Source organism: Caretta caretta, chromosome 27 (assembly GCF_965140235.1).
Source record: "Caretta caretta isolate rCarCar2 chromosome 27, rCarCar1.hap1, whole genome shotgun sequence".
Taxonomy (NCBI): domain Eukaryota; kingdom Metazoa; phylum Chordata; order Testudines; family Cheloniidae; genus Caretta; species Caretta caretta.
The window spans coordinates 2,624,123-2,650,531 of NC_134232.1; the positions used below are offsets into that span (position 1 = coordinate 2,624,123).

The window sequence follows — 26,409 nt, forward strand, 5'->3', positions numbered from 1 at the left end:
CAGATTCATCTAGCGGTACCTGCCAGTACCCCTTGGTTAAGTCCAAGGTAGAGATGAACTGGGCCCGTCCCAGTTTCTCTAATAGTTCATCTGTGCGTGGCATTGGATAGTTGTCTGGGCGAGTTACAGCATTTAGCTTACGGTAGTCCACGCAAAAACGTATTTCCCCATCTGGTTTGGGAACTAGAACCACTGGAGATGCCCATGCACTTTCAGAGGGGCGGATTACACCCATCTGTAACATATCCTGGATTTCCCGTTCTATAGCAGTTTTAGCTTGAGGAGACACCCGGTAAGGTTGAACCCTAATTGGGTGAGCATTACCTGTGTCAATGGAGTGGTATGCCCGTTCAGTCAGTCCTGGGGTGGCTGAGAACGTTGGCGCGTAGCTAGTGCACAGCTCCTGGATCTGCTGTCGCTGCATACGCCCAAGGGTCATGGAGAGGTTCACCTCTTCCACACCACCACCACATTTCCCTTCGTAGTAGACACCTTTGGGCCACTCAGCGTCGTCTCCTCCCTGGGCTGTAAACTGACAAACCTTTAATTCTCTGGAATAAAAGGGCTTTAGAGAATTAATATGGTACACCTTAGGCTTCCGGTTGGAGGTGGGGAATGCTATGAGATAATTAACAGCTCCCAGGCGCTCCTGGACCATGAGTGGCCCTTCCCACGGTGCTTCCATTTTATGGGCCTGGAGCGCCTTTAAGACCATGACCTGGTCCCCTACTTTGAAGGAACGCTCTCTGGCATGTTTATCATACCAGGCTTTTTGCTCTTTTTGAGCATCCTGTAAGTTTTCTTTAGCAAGGGCTAAAGAGGTTCGGAGGGTGTTTTGTAGGTTGGTTACAAAGTCCAGAATATTAGTTCCTGGAGAAGGTGTAAATCCCTCCCATTGCTGCTTCACCAACTGCAATGGCCCCTTAATCTCACGGCCATATACAAGTTCAAATGGGGAAAACCCTAAACTGGGATGTGGTACAGCTCTGTAGGCAAAGAGCAACTGCTGCAATACTAGGTCCCAATCATTGGAGTGCTCATTTACGAATTTACGTATCATGGCCCCCAAAGTTCCATTAAACTTCTCCACCATGCCATTTGTTTGATGATGGTAAGGAGTGGCAACCAAGTAATTTACCCCATGAGCTTCCCAAAGGTTTTTCATAGTTCCTGCCAGGAAATTAGTCCCTGCATCTGTGAGGATGTCGGAGGGCCAACCTACCCTGGCAAAAATGTCTGCTAGTGCCTGGCACACACTTTTAGCCCTGGTGTTGCTTAGAGCTACTGCTTCCGGCCATCGGGTGGCAAAATCCATGAAAGTCAGTATGTATTGCTTTCCTCTGGGTGTCTTTTTCGGAAAAGGACCCAGAATATCCACAGCTACTCGCTGAAATGGAACTTCAATGATGGGGAGTGGCTGGAGAGGGGCTTTGACCTGGTCTTGGGGTTTTCCCACTCTTTGGCACACCTCACAAGACTGGACATAGGTAGAAACATCCTTGCCCATTCCCTCCCAGTGGAATGACCCCCCCAAACGGTCTTTGGTCCTGTTCACCCCAGCATGGCCACTAGGGTGATCATGGGCTAAGCTCAAGAGCTTGGCCCGGTATTTAGTTGGAACTATCAACTGTCTCTGAGGATGCCAGTCTTCCTGGTGTCCACCAGAAAGAGTTTCCTTGTATAAAAGTCCTCTTTCTATAACAAACCTGGATCGATTAGAAGAGCTGAGAGGCGGTGGGTTGCTCCGTGCCGCCGTCTAAGCTCTCTTGAGGCTTTCATCTGCTTCCTGTTCGGTCTGGAACTGTTCCCTTGATGCTGGGGACATCAGTTCCTCATGGGATTGTGGACCTAGGCTTGGTCCCTCTGGAAGCGATATAGGGGATGGAGCTGTTTCTGTTGACTGTGAACCGCTCTCCGCTGGTGCACTATGTTGGGATTCAGGCTCCGGCTGAGCCTCTTGTGTAGGGTTATCGGCTGCTGCCAGTTCAGGTTCGGTGGGGCCTTCTGGTGTTGAGGTTGCAAGTACTGGATTCAGTGCTGACACGGGGTCTGGTGTTGGTTGTTCGGCTGGTTCCGGTTCTAGGACTGGTTCCGTCTGGGTCTCTGGGACTGGATCCACTGCTGCTGTTGCAGACATTGGCCTGGGGTCCGGGTCCATCACCTCTGACTGGGTCCTGATAGAAGTTTCCGGAACAGAGCTAGGCCTCATGGCTTGTTTAGCCTGGCTGCGGGTGACCATTCCCACCCTCTTGGCCTGCTTCACATGATTGGCCAAGTCCTCCCCCAACAGCATGGGGATGGGATAATCATCATAGACTGCAAAAGTCCACATTCCTGACCAGCCCTTGTACTGGACAGGTAACTTGGCTGTAGGCAAATTGAAAGAGTTGGACTTGAAGGGTTGAATCGTCACTTGGATCTCTGGGTTGATTAAATTGGGGTCCACTAAGGAAGCATGGATAGCTGACACTTGTGCTCCGGTGTCCCTCCACGCGGTGACCTTCTTCCCGCCCACACTCACAGTTTCCCTCCGCTCCAAGGGTATCTGGGAGGTATCTGGGCCTGTGGACCTCTGGTGTGATTCCGGTGCAATGAACTGTAATCTGTTGGGGTTCTTGGGGCAGTTGGCCTTTACATGCCCCAGCTTGTTACACTTAAAACATCGTCCAGCTGAGGGGTCACTGGGGCGAGGAGAGTTGCTGGAGAACGGGGTGGTGGGACGATAAGGGGTCTGGAGGGTTCTTTGGGAGGTAGGTGGGGCTTTGGGCGGCCCCCGGTAATAAGGTGTGGTCTGGGGTGGTCCCTTCTGGTCTCCGCTCCAACTGCGACCAGTTTTCTTCTTCTCTGCCACCTCCACCCATCTGGCTCCAATCTCTCCTGCCTCAATTACAGTTTTGGGTTTCCCATCTAGGATGTATCTTTCTATTTCCTCAGGAACACCCTCTAAGAATTGTTCCATTTGCATTAGGAAGGGCAAATTTACTGGAGATTCAACACTTGCTCCTGATATCCAGGCATCCCAATGTTTCACAATGTGGTAGGCATGTCGGGTAAATGACATGTCTGGTTTCCACCTTAGGGCTCTGAACCTCCGACGAGACTGCTCGGGTGTTATCCCCATTCTGACTCTCGCCTTGGATTTAAACAGTTCATACTTGTTCATGTGTTCTTTAGGCATTTCAGCTGCCACCTCAGCTAAGGGTCCACTGAGCTGCGGCCTCAGCTCTACCATGTATTGGTCAGTAGAGATGTTGTACCCAAGGCAGGCCCTTTCGAAGTTTTCTAGGAAGGCCTCAGTATCATCGCCTGCCTTGTAGGTGGGGAACTTTCTGGGATGGGAAGTGGTACTTGGAGAAGGATTACTAGGGTTTGTTGGGATATTCTGCTGAACCTTTATCTTCTCCATCTCCTCCACATACTTCCTCTCTTTTTCCTTCTCCTCCAGTTCTTTGTCCCTCGCTTCCATAGCTCTCCTGTGAGCAGCTGCTTGGTGTTGTTCTGCTTCTCTCGCTGCCTCCCTTTCTTGTTCCTTCTTCAGCTGCATGAGTTCTATCTGTCTTTCATGTTCCCTTTGTCTTTCCTCAGCCTGAAATTTGGCTAATTCGAGCTGTAGCCAAGCTGAGGATTTGGTCATTCTAACCTCTCTGTTTTTAACTAACTTTACACCCGAGGTTTAGAAATAAACAAACAAAACTTGGCTGTAAAATTTTGCTGTGCTGCAATAGAATACCTATTCTCTGATAGTGATTGTCAGCCTACAGAAAAAGACAATTCCCTTGTCTCTGCTCTGGGCCCAAATTAAAGCAAAAAACCTCCAACTGCTTGGAAACCTGCTTACCCAGCCCAAAGAAAAAGCAAATGGGTAGAACACACACCCCCTATTTACTTTTAGGAAGAGAAAAAAAAAACAATGGGTTGGAAGACTGTGAATTTCCCTGCAGGAGTTAAGTACCCTGCCTCCAGGCAAAGAAAACCTGCAATTCACAAGATAATCCCCTTTTGTCTCTGCTTGGCCACAAAGCAGAGAGAAACCAAGCTGCTTTCAGTTTCAAAGCTGCTTTCTGGACTTCCTAAAAATTCCTTTTTAAAATCTGTATTTCTAGTTCAAAAAATCTCAACTGGATCTCAAATGATTTCAGGTTAATCCCACCACTGTGCCACCATGTCAAGGTTCCTCCCCCACTCTGAACTCTAGGGTACAGATGTGGGGACCTGCATGAAAAAAACCCCTAAGCTTATCTTTACCAGCTTAGGTCAAAACTTCCCCAAGGTACAAAATATTACACCCGTTATCCTTGGAATGGCCGCTACCACCACCAAACTAATACTGGTTACTGGGGAAGAGCTGTTTGGACGCGTCTTTCCCCCCAAAATACTTCCCAAAACCTTGCACCCCACTTCCTGGACAAGGTTTGGTAAAAAGCCTCACCAATTTGCCTAGGTGACTACAGACCCAGACCCTTGGATCTTAAGAACAATGAACAATCCTCCCAACACTTGCACCCCCCCTTTCCTGGGAAATGTTGGATAAAAAGCCTCACCAATTTGCATAGGTGACCACAGACCCAAACCCTTGGATCTGAGAACAATGAAAAAGCATTCAGTTTTTACAAGAAGACTTTTAATAAAAAATAGAAGTAAATAGAAATAAAGAAATCCCCCCTGTAAAATCAGGATGGTAGATATCTTACAGGGTAATTAGATTCAAAAACATAGAGAACCCCTCTAGGCAAAACCTTAAGTTACAAAAAAGATGCACAGACAGAAATAGTTATTCTATTCAGCACAATGCTTTTCTCAGCCATTTAAAGGAATCATAATCTAACACATACCTAGCTAGATTACTTACTAAAAGTTCTAAGACTCCATTCCTGTTCTGTCTCTGGCAAGAGCAGCACACAGACAGACACAGACCCTCTGTTTTTCTCCCTCCTCCCAGCTTTTGAAAGTATCTTGTCTCCTCATTGGTCATTTTGGTCAGGTGCCAGCGAGGTTACCTTTAGCTTCTTAACCCTTTACAGGTGAAAGGAGCTTTCCCCTGGCCAGGAGGGATTTCAAAGGGGTTTACCCTTCCCTTTATATTTATGACAAGTGCCATATGCAGAGGTAAAATCTCCTCCATAACCCTCCTCATTGGTCCTCTGTGTATACATCCCAGGATGACTTTAGCCCTGTTTGCCACAGCATTGGACTGGGAGCTCATGTTGAGTTGCTTTCCCACTATGACCCCTAAATCCTTTACAGAGTTCCTGCTTTCCAGGATACAGTCCCCCATTCTGTAGGTGTGGCCTGCATTTCTTGCTCCTATATGTACAGCTTTGCATTTGGCTATATTAAAGCTAGAACTGGGTGAAAATATTTCGAGAAATAGTAAATTTGCCCAAAAAAATGCATTTTTCAGGGCATCAAAACTATTTGCAGATTCAGATCAGATTTGGAAATAAAAAAAGGAAAAACATTTTGAAAAAGTTGAAATGGTTCATTTTGACCATTTCAAAACTAAATGTTTTGACTTTTCATTTTGAAATGTTTGTTTTTGACCATTTTGAAATGAAATGGGGGTTTCATTTTGAAATATAGCTGATTAAACAAGGGTGAAAAAACACCTGAAACAAAACAAAATATAGTTTTGGGTCAAATGAAGCATTCTGATTGACCCGAAACAGAATTTTTCCTGTTCTGTTTGTCTGTTTCAGAAAAACTGAAAAAAAAAAAAATCTGTTTTGGTTAAAGCCGATTTGAGGGGTTGGAGGAGAGGTTAGGCTTAGCCCCTGAACCAAAAAACCAATTATTCACTCAGCTCTAATTAAAATGTATTTTGTTTGAATGGATCCACTGACCATGCGCTCCATGCCCTGTCCTCATCCTTATTCACTGTTCTGCGAATCTTTGTGGTTATCTGCAAATTTTAATTTGATGAAAATGTTGAAAAGCACAGTACTGGTTCCAGTGGAACCCAATTAGAAGCACTCCATTTGATGAAGATTCCCCATTGATGACCGCATTTTGAGATCTGTTACTTAGCTAGTTCTTAATCCATCTAACGTGCACTGTCTTGGTATTGTATGGTGCTAATTTTTTAACTATAATGCCATGCAGTATAAAGTCAAATGCCTTACAAATGTCTTAAGTATATTGCATCTGCACAATTACCATTATCAACCAAACTTGTAATCTCAACAAAGAATGAAATTAGGTTTGTCTGACCTGATCTTTTTCCATAAAACCATGTTGACTGGCATTAATTATATTCATATCCTGCAATTATTTATGAATTGCATCCTGTATCAATTTTTTCCCATTATTTTGCCCAGGATTTATGTCAGACTAGCTGGCCTGTAGTTACCTGGGTCATCAGCTTGTCCTGTTTGCATATTGGCACAGCTTTATCATTCTTTCAGTCTCCTGGAATTTCCTCAGTATTTCAAGATTTATTAAAAATTAACATCAGCAGGGCAGAGATCTCCTCAGCCAACACTTGTAGGACTTTTGGGTGCAGGTTGTGCGGGTCTGCTGGTTTAAATGTGTGTATTCTCAATAGATATAGTTTAACATCCTTGGTTACCTAAAGAATAGCTCTGTGTAGCTTGCTGAAAGTTTTTGTTTCTTTCACCAACAGAAGTTGGTCCAGTATAACATATTACCTCACCTAGCTTATCTCTGGAAATACTTTGTCATCCTTGTGATGTGAGTCTATTATCCTGCTGCTTTCCAAATACACAACAGAAATATTTATTGAACACTTTGACCTTTTCTGCATCATTTCTCCATGGATCTGAAGAAGTGGGTTTTTTACGCACAAAAGCTTATGCTCAAATACATCTGTTAGTCTTTAAGGTGCCACCACCGGACTCCTCGTTGTTTTTGTGGATACAGACTAACATGGCTACCCCTTTGATACTACTTCATCATTGTTAATGGTTTTATCATCTCTATCTAGTAATGTTACCATTGTTAGGATTTCTTTTGTTCCTAAAATGCTTTAAAAATTCAGTAATTTTTACTGATTGCTATTGATTTCCCTTTTTCCGAAGTGTTACATTTTCCTTTTTCCCCCCCTAACTGGCACTGCCTATTAATCTCATGGTGACTCCTTTCAGAGTAGGCACTTCTTAAGTATGTTTTGTGTAATGAATGGAAAATGTTACACTTACATTAGCCTGACTAGGAGCCTAATTCAGAATCCACTGAAGTTAATAGAAAAACTCTCATTGACTTTATTAGGCTTGGGAATAAGGGCTTGTAATAAAATCCTCCTTGAGAAAAAGGTGCAGTTATGTTTCTGCTACAATTTCTTGTCTGTCAGGATGTTGTTACTAGCATTGTTCAGCTTTCTCTGTGCTGTATTTTTCACAATTCAAGGGGAAAATGGATGGATTTTGTTAAATCTTTTTTTTAAAATGCATGTGTACAAGAGAGTTGATGAAATATTTTAGTGAGAGTACACAGTGAGTTCTGGATACTCAATTCCCATTACATTTCATGATAATTGGGCTTTTGTATCCCATTGGTTGCTTTGAGAATCTCAGCCTAAATGTCTAAACAGTCACTTTTATTCAAATTCGAGGTACAGCAGCATCAGCATGTTTATCCCACCTTTTTGTAATAACTTTGGAAACAGTTGTTTGTGGATTGGGACTTAAGAATTTTTTTTTCCTTCTTTATTTGTAGTGGCATTCTTGAAAACCTACAAAGGAAACTTAGATTCTTCACGCAAATTTTGGCTGGTAGAGATTCTGGATAACAGGTGAGACAGCAAAAGAGTTTAGAGGTAGCATTTTTGTATGGATGATTAAATTTCCTTGCTCTCTTGACTAAATGGTGGCAGTATTGGGGCTGAGCGTTTTAAACTCTTAACATGTGTCTCTTTTTTTAAAGATAAAACGATTTGACCACCATGAGTTGGAGTTTCTTGACCCGTCTGTTAGAGGAAATCCACAATCATTCAACATTTGTTGGCAAAATCTGGCTGACGGTTTTGATTGTCTTTCGGATTGTCCTTACTGCTGTGGGAGGGGAATCCATCTATTATGATGAACAAAGCAAGTTTGTGTGCAACACGGAACAACCAGGATGCGAAAATGTTTGCTATGATGCTTTTGCTCCTCTTTCACATGTGAGATTTTGGGTGTTTCAGATCATTCTTGTAGCCACTCCATCTGTGATGTATTTAGGCTATGCCATTCATAAAATTGCCAGAATGGTGGAACATAATGAACCTGACAAAAGAACCAGGAACAAAACCTTTTCAATGCGCTGGAAACAACACCGTGGTTTGGAGGAGACAGAGGATGACCACGAAGAAGATCCAATGATGTACCCAGAAATAGAGCTAGAAAGTGAGCGGGAGAACAAGCAGCAGCCAGCCCTCACTAAAGCTAAACATGATGGTAGGCGGCGAATTCGAGAGGATGGGCTTATGAAAATCTATGTGCTGCAGCTGCTGTCTAGGACTATGTTCGAAGTTGGCTTTCTTGTTGGTCAATATTTTTTGTATGGGTTCGAAGTCAGCCCCACATTTATATGTAGCAGGAAACCATGCCCACACAAGATAGATTGTTTCATTTCAAGGCCTACTGAAAAGACCATTTTCCTTTTAATAATGTATGGCGTAAGCTGCCTGTGTTTACTTTTGAATGTCTGGGAGATGCTCCATTTGGGATTTGGTACAATCCGAGACACATTAAACAATAAAAGAAAAGAGCTGGAAGACTCTGGTACCTATAACTACCCTTTTACTTGGAATACTCCATCTGCTCCTCCTGGCTATAACATTGCAGTCAAGCCAGATCAAATCCAATATACTGAATTGTCCAATGCCAAAATGGCCTACAAGCAAAACAAAGCTAATATAGCTCAGGAACAGCAGTATGGGAGCAACGAAGAAAACATTCCAGCTGACCTAGAAAATCTGCAGAGGGAGATTAAAGTGGCTCAGGAACGTCTGGACCTTGCAATCCAGGCATATAATAACCAAACAAATCCCAGCAGTTCCAGAGAGAAGAAATCCAGAGCAGGCTCAAACAAAAGTAGCGCCAGTAGCAAATCGGGAGATGGAAAGACCTCTGTCTGGATTTAATGTTGGCTGAACTTGTACTTTTTTTCTTAGTTAATGATAACCAGCAATTCACTGAATAATTACTTTCATTAAGTGAACATTTGACTCTGTTTATCTTCAGGGATACTGTTGGCTGGCAATCCAAGCTCTCAAAAAGTGTTTATGCACATGTCCTAGAGTTACAGAATTTTATTCTTGTGTCTTCCAGGTCAGGAGAAGAACAGGTATATTTAAATCATTCTTGTTGAACGGTTTACACTGTATGTACAGTATTATGGTGCATTTATTATGCACAATTTTTGTATTTGTATGTTGGACCTCTGCAGTTATACTTTTTATATTAAAGAAAAGAAAACAATACAGGTAACTCTTAGCGTTTTGCTTGTTCTATTACTGTGGCCAATGGACTTATTTTTTTCTTTTTTTGTTTTAAATGTGAAGCTGTCTCTGCATTTCAGAAGTGCCTTGTAGATGCACACAGGACAGAGGATACTTCAGTTACCTAGGGAACCTATTTCGAGTTGACTGCTTAGCAGCAGAGCAGTCAAGGGTTTGGAGAATATTTGTTAATGGTGCCACTGGGCGCGTCTTTATACAGTTATGTGTAGCTCACAAACTGGAAGTGTCATATACTAACCAGAATGTGCCAGAATGTTGCACCATGTGGTTTAAATTATTTAGACAAACGAATACAGGTTGGAAGGCATCAGTTCAAAGCAAGAATGCCATACATAATTGGGGAGGGCAGGGTTTTGTAAGCTTTGCCCAACAGGGGAAAGAGAAACTTAGAACTACTATAAAATGTTCTAAAAAAATATGGGTAGAAATGACTGTGTATTCAATAATTCCATGACATTTATGTGAAATCCATGGTAAGGTATTTGTTTCGTAAGGTCTTATTATAACACAAAAACCAATGAGCACATTAAATTGTTACAGTAACTTCTGGATAACTGATTTTTTTTTTTTTTTTTTTTTACAAAATGATCTGACTTTGTGTAGTCATTGTAAACTGTGTGTGTTGTGCATTACATTAGAAGGAAGCTTTTGATAGACCCCTCCCCAAAAAAACGCAACGAAAACTTTGTTTATAGGAATATATTGAAAACTTGACAAAGATGCCTCGCCCCCAAGTCATCTTTCCTCCATTGTGTCCTAGGAACTCAGCTCAAACAGAGCAATATGTAAATATTAGATTTCTGCTTGAGAGACTAGCTGGATTTAGCATTCTGAGGGTTTGGCATTAAAGTTAAATTTATAATTAGAAAAAGGAGAATGCAGTGTTACTGCCTTTGGCAGTGTCTTTTTGGCAAGGGTAAGCATTAATGTTTGAGAGATGCTGATGAGTTGTGTATGCTTTTAGCTACTATTTATAATATAGTCAAGGCCATGCTCTGTTTTCTCTTCTGTGAAGTTTTAGACCATTTAATAGATTTTGGGGGAAAGTATTAAGGGGAACCTCCTGTTCTTTCGTCAGGCTCCCTCATTCCCACATCACCCTGGATACAGTTAATCAGGAGCACATTTCCAGAGGTGAGAAAGGGAATCGTTAAGAAAGCAATAGATAATACGACAGAAAATATCATATTACCTCTATATAAATCTATGGTACCACATCTTGAATACAGCGTGCAGATGTGGTCGCCCCATCTCAAAAAAGACACATTGGAATTGGAAAAAGTTCAGAAAAGGGCAACAAAAATTATTAGGGGGTATGGAACAGCTTCTGTATGAGGAGAGATTAATAAGACTGGGACTTTTCAGCTTGGAAAAGAGACGACTAAGGGGGGATATGATAGAGGTCTATAAAAACATTACTGGTGTGGAGAAAGTAAATGAGGAAGTATTATGAGAAGGAGTAAATAACACAAGAACTAGGGGTCACCAAATGAAATTAATAGGGGGCAGGTTTAAAACAAACAAAAGGAAGTTTTTCTTCACACAACACACAGTCAACCTGTGGAACTCTTTGCCAGAGGATTTTGTGAAGGCCAAGACTGTAACAGGGTTCAAAAAAGAACTAGATAAATTCATGGAGGATAGGTCCATCAGTGGTTATTAGCCAGGATGAGCAGGGATGGTGTCCCTAGCCTCTGTTTGCCAGAAGCTGGGAATGGGCGACAGGGGATGGATCAGTTGGTGGTTGCCTGTTCTGTTCATTCCCTCTGGGGCACCTGGCATTGGCCACTGTTGGAAGACAGGATACTGGGCTAGATGTTGGTCTGACCTAGTTTGGCCGTTCTTATGAGGCAGTAAGGGAGCTCAAGCCCCAGTGCAGCAGAATACTTAAGTATAAGTTAATTCCTGTTCCCAAAGCACCTAAGCATATGCTTCACATTAAAAATAAATTAATGGGACATAAGCATATACTTAAGTGCTTTGAGAAAAGGAGTACTTGTGGCACCTTAGAGACTAACCAGTTTATTTGAGCATAAGCTTTTGTGAGCTACAGCTCACTTCATCGGATGCATAGCTCACGAAAGCTTATGCTCAAATAAATTGCTTAGTCTCTAAGGTGCCACAAATACTCCTTTTCTTTTTGTGAATACACACTAACACGGCTGCTACTCTGAAAACTGTCATTAAGTGCTTTGCTAAGGGATGATTTGCTGAACTGAGCCCTGAAAACACTAGTTTCATGGAAGGCCACACTGTTCCCCTTTAATTCCCTCCTGAGCATTATTAATTTTAGAGTGTTGTCTGTATGTCAAAAAAAGACCCACAGCAGTGAGTCTCAGAACCAGGTCAACTGAGTCAGGCACATGCTGCCGCTGCGGGGCTAAAAATAGCAGTATAGACATTCCCACTCAGGCTGGAGCCTGGACTTTGAAACCCAGCGAGGTGGGGGAGGGTCTCAGAGCCTGGGCTCCAGCTGGAGTCTGAACATCTATGCTGCTCTTTTTATCTCTGCAGCGCGAGCCCCATGTGCCCAAGTTAGTTCACCCAGACTCCAAGGCTTGGTGGGCTTGTTGTTTGTTTTTTTGCTCTGTTGATGTACCTGCAGGGCCTCGTCCTGCTCTCCTTGAAGTCAGTGGTAAAAGTAGCATTCATTTAAATGTGAACAGGATAGAGCCCTTCTTCCAAAGAGCAGCCCAAGCCAATACAGACTCCTTTCGATGCACATTGGCAGGGTGCTCCTGTCCACTTCAGGCAGCAAGATGTTCCATGCTATGGATATAAAACTTGCTTCCCCGCTTCTTCTCTTGCAATACGCTCATCCCCTATTAGTCTGAGAAGTGAGTGTCTGAAGTCTTCAGAGTAACAGCCGTGTTAGTCTGTATTCGCAAAAAGAAAAGGAGTACTTGTGGCACCTTAGAGACTAACCAATTTATTTGAGCATGAGCTTTCGTGAGCTACAGCTCACTTCATCGGATGCATACTGTGGAAACTGCAGAAGACATTATATATACACAGAGACCATGAAACAATACCTCCTCCCACCCCACTCTCCTGCTGGTAATAGCTTATCTAAAGTGATCATCAAGTTGGGCCATTTCCAGCATTTCTCTAAGGTGCCACAAGTACTCCTTTTCTTTTTGTCTGAAGTCTGTATTTTAGCACTTAATCCCTACATGTTAAAAGTTCTTGGGGATGGTCTATTTTATTTTAAGTGAAGAATGGACCAGATTATGTAGTCATCTTTAAAACAGCAAGTGAAATTCCAGACCATCTGGCCAGCGAGAAGCGAGAAATGGGTTTGTGTCACTAACTTTGTGTTGGTGAGACAGAATATCAGTGATCTTCTAGTTAAAAAGCAGGAGTCTGAAGGGAAGTATACTGAGATGGAGGATGGACAGAAGGTATTAGCCAGAGGGAAGATATGAGAGTGATGGGGAGGCTGGGTGAAAAGCAGCGATGTCTGAAAGAACTGTGGAAAAGACATTTGGAGCCTGGAGATAAACATTATCCACAAATGCTGCAGCTTGGTTGTTCCCTCCAGCTTCCCAAGAGGGTTATATTGTCTTAACCCCTTCTAGTTTCTTTGAATGCTGTTTAATAAGCAGGATTACAATAATTTAAAATTCCTTGCTCCTGGCTGTTGTTTACATCTCCTGTACCAGTGAACCACACCTGTAGTTTAAAATTACCTAACAGTCAGTTACTGCCAGCTGCTCCATATGCTTTCTGTATCAGTCATTACTGCTTACTTTTTGGGTGCAAGTCATCCTTCCATTTGACCCTAAACAATTACCTTTTTAAAATCACTAGCTCACGTTAATCCTGTGAGATTTCCTTCAAAAACAGGAAATAATTCCATTACCTTACAGCTATATTTTGTTTAGAATATACATAATTATTCCACTGTGAGCACTGAACTCATTCCAGAAATGCAGAGTAACTGAACTCATATTTTTGTAGCTATTTTGTATTCATTTCAATTGTGTAAAAAATCCATATTTTACTTTGAAACTGAGTTTTTGCTACTCACTACATCCCGGTGGATGTCTTTTAAAGCTGTACATTTTCATGTTTATGATGACGTTCAGTTTCAAAGTGCATTTTAATTTTCCCTTTGAAGAATTTTCATATGCATTACTCTAAAATGGTGTCCTCTTTGGAAGCCGGGGAGGCTTTGGGTTAAATCTGGGCCATCTGAAATAAATATTCAGAAGAGACCTTAAACAAAAAATGGAATAAACTTGGATTTTTGTTGTCATTAACAGAGTTCTCTATTTTTGGACCATGTTTTGAAAGAAACTACCTAGCATTTGCTAAAAATCCACTCTAGATTCTTTTCTCAGTGATGGGTTACAGTCTGTGGGTATATGGATGTGCATGTGTGCTTTGTCTTATAGCTCATAGACCCAGATCTTGGAATTTTCATAAACTTGATCTGGGGTTATTTAAAGTCACGTAGATTGTGCATTAGAAGCTAACGATGCCTTTTTTCAAATGACTCACTCTTCAGTGACCAGTGGAACAATAGCACATTTAAAAAAAAGAAAAAAAAAAAGGCAAACTGTGTGAGGGCATATCTACACTAGAAACTTAAGTCGACCCATGTTAGGTAATTACTACGGAGGTTGATGTCTACACTATCCTCCTTCTGTTGGTAGTGCACATCCTCACCAGGAGCACTTCCACCAACTTAAGAGGGGGAGAGGGGCAGGATCTCAGGTCTGCACACAGTCCCTGCCGGGAGCCCAAGTGCCCCTCTCCAGGGCTCTTGGCTCCCTGCTCCTGGGAGCCTAGCTGTCCTCTTGGGTTCCCAGCGGGCAGAGATCCGCACCCGGAGTCTGGGTGGCTCCTGGGCTCCCCTCAGAGAGCCAGGACCCAGGGGGCAGCTGAGCTCCGAGCAGGGCAGTTGTAGTCTGGCTGGGAGCAGGGAGCTAGGACTCAGGGGACAGCCAAGTGGGGAGCAGGGCGGGTGCAGCCTGGCTGGGAGCACAGACCCAAGGGGCAGCTGGGCTCTAGCTGGAGCCTCCCTACCCCCACCCCAGTGACAGCCCAGTTTTCTTGTCAATTTCAATCCTTTCTGGAGAAAAGAATGACAGCAAACAGCCAATGTAAGGAACGCAGCATCTACACAGACACTGCATCACCGTAACTACACCGACATAAGCCCTATGCCTCTTGTGGAGGTGGAGTTATGTTGTCGGTGGAGTAGGGCACTTACATCGGCGGGAGCAAAGCTGCAGTGCATACCCTGATGTAAGCTGCCTTACATCGACCTAATTGTGTAGTGTAGACAAGACCGACATGTATGGAAATGTTTGCCTGCTGAAACCTGCATTTGTATATATGAATGGACACATTGAGATCCACTGGTGGAAAGTGCAGTGTTAGCTGCGATAGCTGAGGCTGCGATTTCTAAGGAGCCTATGGAAGATGGGTTCCCAGCAATGTTCCCTCTAATATTTTCCATCCATGCATGGAATAAATTTTGTTATGTGCACCAAGGTGTGTGCAGATGTACGCCACCAGTAGAAACAAAAAACCTAGATATAATACATATTTTTAAAAAGTTACCATAGGGATAATTACTCCAGCCAGGACAGGTTAGGCATTTTAGAACTCACTACTCAAAGAATTAAATTTAAGCGTAATAGAGAGAAAAAAATTATGAAATGCATAGACCAGTCAAAACACTAAAATAACACACTTTGAAAGAATAAAATTACACATCTGAAAGAATTTTTTGAGAATCCTGAACACAGTTTTTAAAGATTTCTCTTGTGGTTTGTGCATCTTTTCCCAGAAAAATGAAACCGGCTGAAATCAGCTACAAGAAAACTTTAGAATACTGGCAATTTATCCTATTCTGTATGGACCACATTGTTGTTAGTGCACTTATATTAAATGTAGCACTAAATATTTACTGTATGCTAATGCTTTTCGATTGAGCTGACCACTCTTACCATTAAATATTCCCTGTCATTTTTGTAAGAGGTGGGGGATCTAAATCCCTGTGTCCTGACTGGATTTTAATTCAAGTAATTACATTTTGCCAACCTAAATTCCTTTTGCATTTTAACTGGATAATAGTGGTATTCACTTTCTGTCTGACACTGCTGGAACATGTTGCTAAGCAGTGTTAAAAAACCTGGCATTTCAGTGGTGGGTGAAGTGATTGTTATATATTGCTTACCTGCCTCACAGTATTGAGACCTAATATACCAAATTTATCCCTGATAAATTCCACTGACTTCAGTGGAATTACCCCAAGGATGGGTTGTAAACATGTTGAGATCCTCTGATGCAAAATTCTGTATAAGTGCAAAGTAGTGCAAGGTGGAATTTTTTGCATGCTCACACATGTTTCCTGGAAGTCAGTTTAAAATGGTGTTATGGGCTGGAAAAGCATGTCAGCCCTTTCACCCAGCAAGTGCTGCACTGCAGCTGGCTATTGTGCTTGTGGAAATGCAGGGAGGAGAAGTTAAGGTGAAAGCTCCATGACCCCATGCTCAGACCAGCTTGATTCCAGAGTCCCTTGCCTTAGGGAGAAGAGAGGAGCACAAGGAGAGAGCTGCAGCTGGACATTTTGGCCTGTGGAAATTGTATTTACTTGAGCTGGTTCAGCAAAATACTGCTTTTCATTAACCATTTCCCTGGCTAATTTGAAGACCCATAGTACAAATTAAGTGTTGGCAGGGAAGTTGTGTGTGTGAGAATCTGGCCTCTGTACAATGTCCTTCAAATCTTCTCTTGAGGATGAAATAGCTTTCCACTGAGCCAAGAAAGACCATTCAGGCAGAACCGACAGACCCCTTCGTCTAACAAGAAAAGCATGAATCAGAAAAAGTCAGATTAGTCAACCATATTTGGTAATAAAGTTGTGAAGAGTTCAGACCGCTTTTAAAACACGGAGACATTTGGATTACATCAACTGCACGTAGATTCTTCTGTGGGTTTGCAGTTGAGACAAATCCACAGCCTCCAAGCTTAACTCCAGAGTAACTTATGTATATGTATGTATCCTCATCCTTTATGTTCCCATAGTAACTGCAAAGCATGATTTGTGCAGAAACTTGAAATAACTAAAGTTGTAAAAGAGTGAAGTGGCTGGGTGAAGTTCTGTGGCTTGCAATGTGCAGGAGGCGCAGACTAGGTGATCACTATTCTCACTTCTGACTTTAAAGTCTATAAATCTATGAGATTCCTGCAGAGAAAGAAGATGGTCTTGTGGCTAAGAGACTGAACTGGACTCACGAGGTGTGGGGTCAGGTCCCACCATTTGCCATAGATACCATGTGTAACCTTGGGCAAATCACTGGGCCTCAATTCCCCATTGATTAAATGGGCAGAGTGGCCTTCCTTTGTTGTGGCTCCTTAGACTGTAATCCCTTAAGGGCACAGACTTTCTCTCACTATCGAACAATATGGCAACAGTCATGGCTCTGGATGCTACTGTTGTATGAATAATAATATAGGGCAAATGTGAATTAGCTAGTGATTTATCCTAGCGAGACTATTGAAACGGGGCAGATGTTTTCCCTGTATGCAGTACGGAGCCTCTTACAGCAAAGTTGCTTTTCATTGCAGAGGTGTATGCAGGCTTTCTCCATTTTAGCCATGGCTGCTGAATCCTACTACAGGTGTCTGTATACCTTGAATTAGCTAAGTTCATGGAGGATAGGTCCATTAATGGCTGTTAGCCAAGATGGGCAGGGATGCAACCGCGTGCTCTGGGGTCCCTAAACCTCTGACTGCCAGAAGCTGGGACTGGACAACAGGATGGATCTCTCGATAATTGCCCGGTTCTGTTCATTTCCTCTGAAGCACCTGGCATTGGCCACTGTCGGAAGACAGGATCCTGGGCTAGATGGACCTTTGGTCTGGCCCAGTGTGGCCGTTCTTATGGGCTTCTCTACACTGAGAATGCTACAGCAGCCCAGCTATGCCACTACAGTGCCAGGGCTTCAGTGTAAACATGGCCGACTTTAGTGGGGCGGGGACAGGCGTTCTCCATCTGCTCCCTGAGAGGCGGCAGCTATGGCAATGGGAGAATTCGTCTATTGACCGAACGCTGTGTACATGGGGACTTAGGCTTAACAGCGTTGTTGAGGGGTGTGGATTTTTCACGCTCCTGGGCAATATAGTTAATCCGACCTAATTTTCTAGTATAGATCAGGCCTACGATCTAACCCCTTGCCTTCAGGCACATTAAGGGGAAGAACAAAGGGCAGTTAGCTCAGGACGTAGGTTTTCAAACTTTCATAGCATGGCCCACATCTTACCATTCACAATCCTAGGCAGCGAGTTATATGATCGCCATATTTGGGGGCGGGAAGGAATATTCCTCCAGGGCAGAATGGCAGAGGCCCTGGAGGTTTTTCACCTTCCTCTGTAGCATGGGGCACGGGTCACTTGCTGGAGGATTCTCTGCTCCTTGAAGTCTTTAAACCACGATTAGAGGACTTCAGTAGCTCAGACACTGGTGAGAGGTTTTCACAGGAGTGGGTGGGGGAGATTCTGTGGCCTGCGTTGTGCAGGAGGTCGGACTGGATGATCAGAATGGTCCCTTCTGAGCTTAGTATCTATGAATCTATATGGGCCTGTGGTGCTCATGCTCCACCAATATTCCTGGTGGAGCACGGGCATGGGGGCCCGGCTCCACCCATGTTCGTGGCCAGGCCTCTCCCCCGGAGAGTCCCTGGGCAGCAGGTAGGTGCCGCTCCCTGTCCCCCTCCCTCAGCCAGCGCCACAAGCCCCTTCCCCTCCCCCGCCTGAAGAAGCCCCAAGCACCCCCCCCACACACACACCTGTGCGGAGGAGCCTCAGGGCAGCCGCTGCGGCGCATCAACCAACCTGCTCTGGGTTAAAAGCCACAGCGTCTTTGAATCAAGAGACATACAGGGTCCGGGGCAGCTGAGGCAGCTGTATTTGCTACTCCCTTGCCTTAGTCTCCCCAGAACCTGCATGGGGCATATCAAAAGTGTCTGAATCAAGACACGCTGTTCCCCAGAGCAGGCAGAGCTGCAGCAGCCGGGGCCCCCAGGCCCTTTTAAATCGCCCGGGCCCCTGGGCAATTGCCCCCTTTACCCCCCTGTTGGCAGGCCTGGCCGGCATGGAGGGGGGCCCCTCCCCCAGAGCTTGCTGCTGCCGGTGTGGAGAGGGCTGGGGGGAGTTCTCTGGCCCCAGCCCCCAGGCAGCCTGCCTGCACCCCAAACTCCTAATCCCTGGCCCCACCCCAAACCCCTCAGCCCCAGCCAGAGCCCTCATCCTCCCCACATCCCAACCCTCTGCCCCAGTCCTGAGCCCCCTCCTGCACCATGAACCCCTCATCCCTGGCCCCACCCTGCAGCCCTCACTCCCGCACCACAACCCTCTGCCCTAGTCCTGAGCCCCTCCCGCACTCCAAACCCCTCAGCCCCAGCCCGAGCCCCCTCCCACACCCCAAACCCCAGAGCCCTCACCCCCAGCCAGAGCCCTCATCCCCCACACATTGTGCAATATTGGGGAACTGTTAAACACTTACTGTTTCCAGTCTATTTTTACATTATTTAAAAAATCTATATTGGCTTACAAGGCAGGTGTGGGGAAGGGGGCGCCCATTCTGCATCACCAAAAATTATACAGACCTGGTGCCCATGTTCACGATCACATAATGCTGCTGTGGCACTTGCTTATGTTCAAAAGTAACAGGGTCACTAGGAGTGTTTAATAGACTTTTACCTTTGAGTGCAGTTTAGCCCCTGGGAATGAGGAGGCGGATTATATGAGCAGCTAGCACTCCACAGACCATCAGTGGTCCATGGCTACCAGTGGTCAATGGACTTGGGAACTGATGACTCAGAATAACTCTTGGATTCTTGCCAAGATACTTTTTTTTATCTGTGCACTGTGGCAAACAAAATGTTTTGTTTTGAGTAAAAAGGAGGACTTGTGGCACCTTAGAGTAGTCTCTACTCTACTCTAAGGTGCCACAAGTCCTCCTTTTCTTTTTGCGAATACAGACTAACACGGCTGCTACTCTGAAACCTGACATTTAATTAAATTGGTTAGTCTCTAAGGTGCCACAAGTCCTCCTTTTCTTTTTGCGAATACAGACTAACACGGCTGCTACTCTGAAACCTTTGTTTTGAGTAGTTATTAATGGGGATTGAATTATGTCAAACAAATTATTTTGTTGAATGAAGCATACTAGGCAGTGTATAAATAGGAAAACATGACTCCTGCTCCAACGCGCGTGCAATCTGAATGCGATACAGACTGTGTGGTTCAAATACTGTGCTAGTGATGTAGCTGCAGATGTTTAATTTTTATTCCTGTTACTATTTGTGGTCGCATCTAGCGGCTCCTGCTGAAATTGGGGACCTATTTTAATAGGATGATGTATGAACACATAGATACTGTCCCTGCCCCAAAGAGGACAGGCAAAAAGTGGGTAGGGTAACTGAGGCACAGAGAGGCAAAGTGATGTGCCCTTGGTGTAAAATCCAGTCAGAAGAAGAGCTGGGAACAGCCCCCAAGGCTGCTAACCTCAGGCTGTCCACTAGACCAGTGGTTTTCAAACTGGAGTACGCGAGAAAAATCCTGTAATGGGGGACAACGCATTTTGTTTAGTAAGACTTGGGAATCTAATCAGCATTTAATAATCTCCTTTCAATTAAAACTACAGCCATATTGGTGTATGTTTCTGTCAAGGTTCCCTCCCCACTCTGAACTCTAGGGTACAGATGTGGGGGGACCTGCATGAAAGACCCCCTAAGCTTATTCTTACCAGCTTAGGTTAAAAACTTCCCCAAGGTACAAACTTTGCCTTGTCCTTGAACTGTATGCTGCCACCACCAAGCGTTTTAAACAAAGAACAGGGAAAGAGACCACTTGGAGATGTCTTTCCCCCAAAAACATCCCCCCAAGCCCTACACCCCCTCTTGATAATAATCCTCACCAAGTGGTACAGGTGAACACAGACCCAAACCCTTGGATCTTAAGAACAATGAAAAATCAATCAGGTTCTTAAAAGAAGAATTTTAATTACAGAAAAGGTAAAAGAATCACCTCTGTAAAATCAGGTTGGTAAATACCTTACAGGGTAATCAGATCAAAACATAGAGAATCCCTCTAGGCAAAACCTTAAGTTACAAAAAGACACAAAAACAGGAATCTACATTCTCTCCAGCACAGCTTATTTTACCAGCCATTAAACAAAAGAAAATCTAACACATTTTCTAGCTAGATTACTTACTAACTTAACAGGAGTTGGAAGGCTTGCATTTCTGATCTGTTCCCGGCAAAAGCATCACACAGACAGACCAAACACTTTGTTCCCCCCCTCCAGATTTGAAAGAATTTTGTCCCCTCATTGGCCATTTTGGGTCAGGTGCCAGCGGGGTTACGTTAGGTTCTTCACCCTTTACAGGTGAAAGGATGTTGCCTCTGGCCAGGAGGGAATTTATAGCACTGTATACAGAAAGGTGGTTGCCCTTCCCTTTATATTTGTGGCCGTTTCTTTTCTGCTGTGTGACTCAGAATCAGAGGTTTTCAAACTGGGGGTGTGGAGGAACACTGTGGGGGCGGGTGGGGGAGCAGCAATGCCAGAGGCAACGCCCAGATGGTTCAGGCAGCCCCCACGTGGTGGGGCTCAGAGTCCCACCTGTGCCCCCTGACTCACCCCAGTGGGCCGCCCAGCCTGCCTGAGTTGGTGCAACCAAAAACTGTAACTCAAAGGGGGGGATTCAGCTCAAAAAGTTTGAAAACGTGTGTCCTATGAAATACTGGCTGCTGTTTTGAAGTCCAACTTCAAGCGAAGCCACAGTTGTTGCAAAGAGACAGTCGAGACATGAAGTGCCAGGAAGCTGCAGGTGTTGAATCTAGACAGGCTTAGGTCTCTGGGAGTCACATTAGCTATCCTCCCGTCATCTGAAGCTGATTTAAATGATAGATTACAAACTACGGTTAGTAGTTCTGCAATTTCACATTTGAACTCTTGAGTGAATACCGTCTGGTCCTGGTGACTTCTTACTGTTTAGTTTATTAATTTGTTCCAAAACCTCCTCTAATGACACCTTGATCTGGGACAGTTCCTCAGATTTGTCACCTAAAAAGAATGGCTCCGGTTTGGGAATCTCCCTCACCTCCTCAATCGTGAAGACCAATGCAAAGAATTCATTTAGTTTCTCCACAATGGCCTTATCATCCTTGAGTGCTCCTTTAGCATCTTGATCGTCCAGTGGCCCCACCGGTTGTTTAGCAGGCTTCCTGCTTTTGATGTACTTAAATACATTTTTGCTATTACTTTTTGAATCTTTGGCTAACTGTTTGGCCTTCCTAATTATCTTTTTACACTTCACTTGTCAGAGTTTATGCTCCTTTCTATTTTCCACATTAGTATTTAATTTCCACTTTTTAAAGGATGCCTTTTTGTCTCTCACTGCTTCTTTTACTTTGTTGTTTAGCCATGGTGGCACTTTTTTGGTTCTCTTACTATGTTTTTTAATTTGGTATACATTTAAATTGAGCCTCTTATGATATATTTAAAAAGTTTTCATGCAGCTTGCAGGGATTTTACTTTTTGTGCTGTGTCTTTTAATTTCTATTTAACTAACTTCCTCATTTTTGTGTGGTCCCCCTTTCTGAGATTAAATGCTACAGTGTTGGACTGCTGTGGTGTTTTCCCTGCCACAGGGATGTTAAATTTAATTATATTGTGGTCACTATTACCAAGCGGTCCAGCTATATTCACCTCTTGGACCAGATCCTGTGCTCCACTTAGGACCAAATCAAGAATTGCCTCTCCCCTTGTGGGTTCCAGGACTAGCTGCTCCAAGAAGCAGTCATTTAAGGTGTCAAGAAACTTAATCTCTGTATCCCATCCTGAGGTCACATGTACCCAGTCAACGTGGGGATAGTTGAAATCCCCCATTGTTATAGATTTTTTTATTTTTATAACCTCTCTAATCTCCCTGAGCATTTCATAGTCACTATCCCCATCCTGGTCATGTGGCCGGTAATGTATCCTTACTGCTATATTCTTATTATTAGAGCATGGAATTACTATTCATAGTGATTCTATGGTACAGTTTCATTCATTTAAGATTTTTACTTCATTTGATTCTATGCTTTCTTTGACATATAGTGCCACTCCCCCACCAGCAGGACCGGTTCTGTCCTTCCGATACATTTCGTACCCTGGTATTACTGTGTCCCATTAATTATCCTCATTCCACCAAGTTTCTGTGATGCCTGTTATATCAATATCCTCATTTAATACCAGGCACTCTAGTTCACCCATCGTATTATTTAGACTTCTAAGATTTGTATATAAGCACTTTAAAAACTTGTCACTTTTTAGCTGTCTGCCATTACATGGTGTAATTGAATGGGACTCTTTTCCATTTGACTGTTTCTCATCAGATCCTAGCCGTACTTTATCATCTTCCAGCCTCTTCTCCTTTATAGGACATAGTGAATCTCCATTAATAGATCCTCCCCTAAGGGATGTCTCTGTCCAAACCATGTTCTGCTCCGCACCTGTCGGTTTCCCCCCATAGCCCTCAGTTTAAAAACTGCTCTACGACCTTTTTAACGTTAAGTGCCAGCAATCTGGTTCCAGTTTGGTGTACGTGGAGCCCATCCTTCCTGTACAGGCTCCCCCTTTCCAAAAAGCCCCCTAATAAATCTAAACCCCTCCTCGCTACACCATCGTCTCATCCACGCATTGAGACCCTGCAGTTCTGCCTGTCTAACTGGCCCTGCACGTGGAACTGGGAGTATTTCAGAGAATGCCACCATGGAGGTCCTGGCTTTCAGTCTCTTACCGCTGTACTCAGCTCTGGTTAGGTCTCAGCTGGAGTACTGTGTCCAGTTTTGGTCACCAGTGTATAGAACGGATGTGGAGAAACTGGAAAGGCTCCAGAGGCGAGCAAGAAAGATGATCAGAGGGTTGGAATGCAGCCATACGAGCAAAGGTTGAAGGAACTGGGTAAGTTTAGTTTGGAAAAGAGATTAAAGGGCGGGGGGGTACATGATCAATGTTCCCTCTAATTTTTTCCACCCATGTGTGTGGAATGAATTTTGTTATGTGCAGCACCAATACTGAGGTAATGTGCGGATGTGTGCCATCAGTAGAAACGAAAACACCTAGATATAAGATTTTTTAAAAGTTACCACAGATGTAACCCTTCTGCCCGTCAGAGTTGGCAGCAACAAGGGCCGGGTTCAGTATCTAGGGGTTCCATTCCAATAACACAATGAAAACCACCCCGTGACCTGGGACAAATATATACCACCCCTGCTGGGCACCTCCAAGAGGCAATACTTCCCCTCTCACCAGCACAGTGTCTGAGTGTAGCAAAAGCCTTTTAATAACAGAGAGAAACAATGTGCCATTATGTTGGGGAAACACCACCAACAGGATTCATAACGCAACCCATGAGCCAAAACCCACCCCAAGCAAATTGGGCTTTGTCTTTTCCCTTTGGTTCTTGAGTCCAGCAACCCAAAAGTCTCTGTCCCTGGTCAGTGCAGCGCCAGAGTTCAAAAGTTTATTTGCAGAGTTTTACCTCCCAACCTGTGTGGAAATGGGGTGGGGGGTGTGTGTTAAGGGGCACCTTACGTTGTCGGAAGCCAACTGCCCAACCTCTCTGTAGGGCTCCGCTCTGCTCCACCAACCGGCCCACAAATTGCTCTGCTCTGCCATCCGCTCCGCTCCGCTCCGCTCGCCATCCTGTGAGCCCCTCCAGCCGTCCCGCAAACTGCTCTACAATATATCTTCAGGCCCCCCACACTTAACACAACACTCAGTAATTTCAGCTTGTAGTAGGGGAGCCTCAGTGCTGGTACACCATGGGCCCAAAGTGAATTCAGCTCAGCAGTCTGTAACTAGACTCCTAGTAGAATCAAAACTAGCTCTGATATTCCACCTGGAGAGAGGAGACAATACAATTGGCACATAGGGCCCTCACCAAGGCCCATACCTGTCCCCAGCCTCTCTCTCACTCAATTTCGTGGGTTTTGGAACCCATGACCCTTGCCTAGTGAGTGCTGCTTAGTTAATGGTGAGACCCTCCATCATAACAAAGGGCCAAGTACAGTTCCACTGTCCTTAATTCACATAATCAGGATAATAGTTTATTCTTTCTGCCCCAATAACAGAGAAACTGGGGTTCCTACAGCAGCCAAAATGACCATCGGGGAGGTGGGGGGGGCCTATGCAAATGAGATCAGCCCCTGAAGTTCTTTTCCACAACCCACCATGACTCACCACCAGATGTCAGGGCAGAGCTCATCCTGACTCTGCTTACACAGGTATGGAAGAAGACAGAATATTAAAACAAGGGATAAATAACAAGGCGCACTGCTTGTTTATTTAGTATGAACCCTAATACCTGCCCCCATAAATGTAAAAATGTTTCTTTTTAGGTAATGCTGCTCTGAGGTGTCTGGATTCTCAAAATACACTCTAATGATGGTGCATCCTCAAATGCTAGGTCTAAAAGTGAAGGGAAATGGCTCTTTATGCCAACAGGTAAAGAAATCGTTCATTGTAATGCAAGGGATTTACAGCTTCTAATTTTACTGATAAAAGCAATATAAAAATAAAGAAATTTTATATTTCGATTACTGAGTTTTGAGTTGTTTTACTGCAAGTTCTACATATTTTGAACATTCAGACCAGCCGCTAATGCCAGCCATTTCTCATCACTAAAATCTTTTAGCCACCTTCCTCCTCTGTTCCCACCCTCCTACTGGCCAATACCATTCACTAGACTCTAAAACACCAAGATTTTAATGAATACTTTAGAAGTTTTACATCACTTGACTCTTAAATTTTTAGGCAAAATTGTATATCCTTAAAACAAAAGCCATGCAAAAGATATAAGCTAGTTAGAGAATGTTACTTAGAAAGCTTAACTTTTTAAAGCAAAGAGGGGGAGAGGCGTCTGTCCCGTCCCCACCGCTGCCCCAGAGCTGGGGTCGGGGGAGAGGCGTCTGTCCCGTCCCCACCGCTGCCCCAGAGCTGTGAGAGAGGTGTCTCTTCACGCTGGGGCCAGGGGAGAGGTGTCTCTCCCATCCCCACTGCAGCCCTGGAGCTTGGGCCGGGAGAGAGGCATCCTAGACTGTCTCCTCTCCTTAAAGTTCTAGGCATCCTGGACAGCCCCAGAGCTGGGTCCGGGGGAGAGGCGTCTCTCTTTTCCCCACCGCAGCCCCGGGCTTGATCAGGACCTTTCCAACAGTCATTAAATCTACAGCTCAATGGGACCTTAACCTTGTTGTGTCAGCACTCAAAGCTCTGCCCTTCGAGCCCAGGGCAACATGTGCCATGACCCACCTGTTTATGAAGGTGGTGTTCTTAGTGGCCATAGCTTTGGTCAGTGAGCTAGGGGCCATGATGTAAGCCCTCCGTATATAATATTCCACAAGGAGAAGGTCTCCCTTAGGTTATACCCCAAATTCCTCCCCAAGATTGTTTCTGAGTTCCATATCAATCAGTCGATTCACTTACCTGTATTTTTCAGGAAACCCCCTGCCTCTTCCACAGCCAAGAGACTTCACTCCCTCGACATCACTTGTGCCCTGGTGTTCTACCTGCCAAGAACCAAACCCCTTAGAAAATCTCTGGGCCTCTGTTGTCATAGCAGAATGGTCAGCAGGACATATCCTCCCAGAGGATTTCTAAGTAGGTTTCAGAATGCATATCAGAATGCTACAAAATAGCAAAGCTTCCCCCTCTTGGTCGTATTACAGCTCCCGCCAGGCGAGCACAGGTGGCCTCTACGGCATCCTTATTGGACGTTCTACTAGAGGACATGTGCAGCTTGGTGCTCTGTCTGCTTATTCGCGTCACTGGAGCTGCGGCTGCGGCTAGGAACGGCAGCACCACAAGCATCCCTGCTACCAACTTCCTCGCACCCTCCGCCACCCTGAACACCACAGTCCAACAGGATCCGGAGCAGAGGGGAAGG

The 26,409-nt window shown here is 44.4% G+C and overlaps 1 protein-coding gene across 5 annotated transcripts in view; it reads left to right on the forward strand.

Moving 5' to 3' along the window:
* The window catches only part of GJC1 (gap junction protein gamma 1), a 64,847-nt gene extending 55,429 nt beyond the window's left edge, over positions 1 to 9,418 (forward strand). For all 5 annotated transcript variants that reach the window (XM_075123630.1, XM_048829811.2, XM_048829813.2 and 2 more), the window contains 2 exons: positions 7,672 to 7,747; positions 7,879 to 9,418. In XM_075123630.1, coding sequence (XP_074979731.1) covers positions 7,898 to 9,079 — 1,182 coding nt within the window. In that variant the 5' untranslated portion in view covers positions 7,672 to 7,747; positions 7,879 to 7,897 and the 3' untranslated portion in view covers positions 9,080 to 9,418. The remainder of the gene's footprint in view (positions 1 to 7,671; positions 7,748 to 7,878) is intronic.
* Positions 9,419 to 26,409: the final 16,991 nt, after the last annotated feature.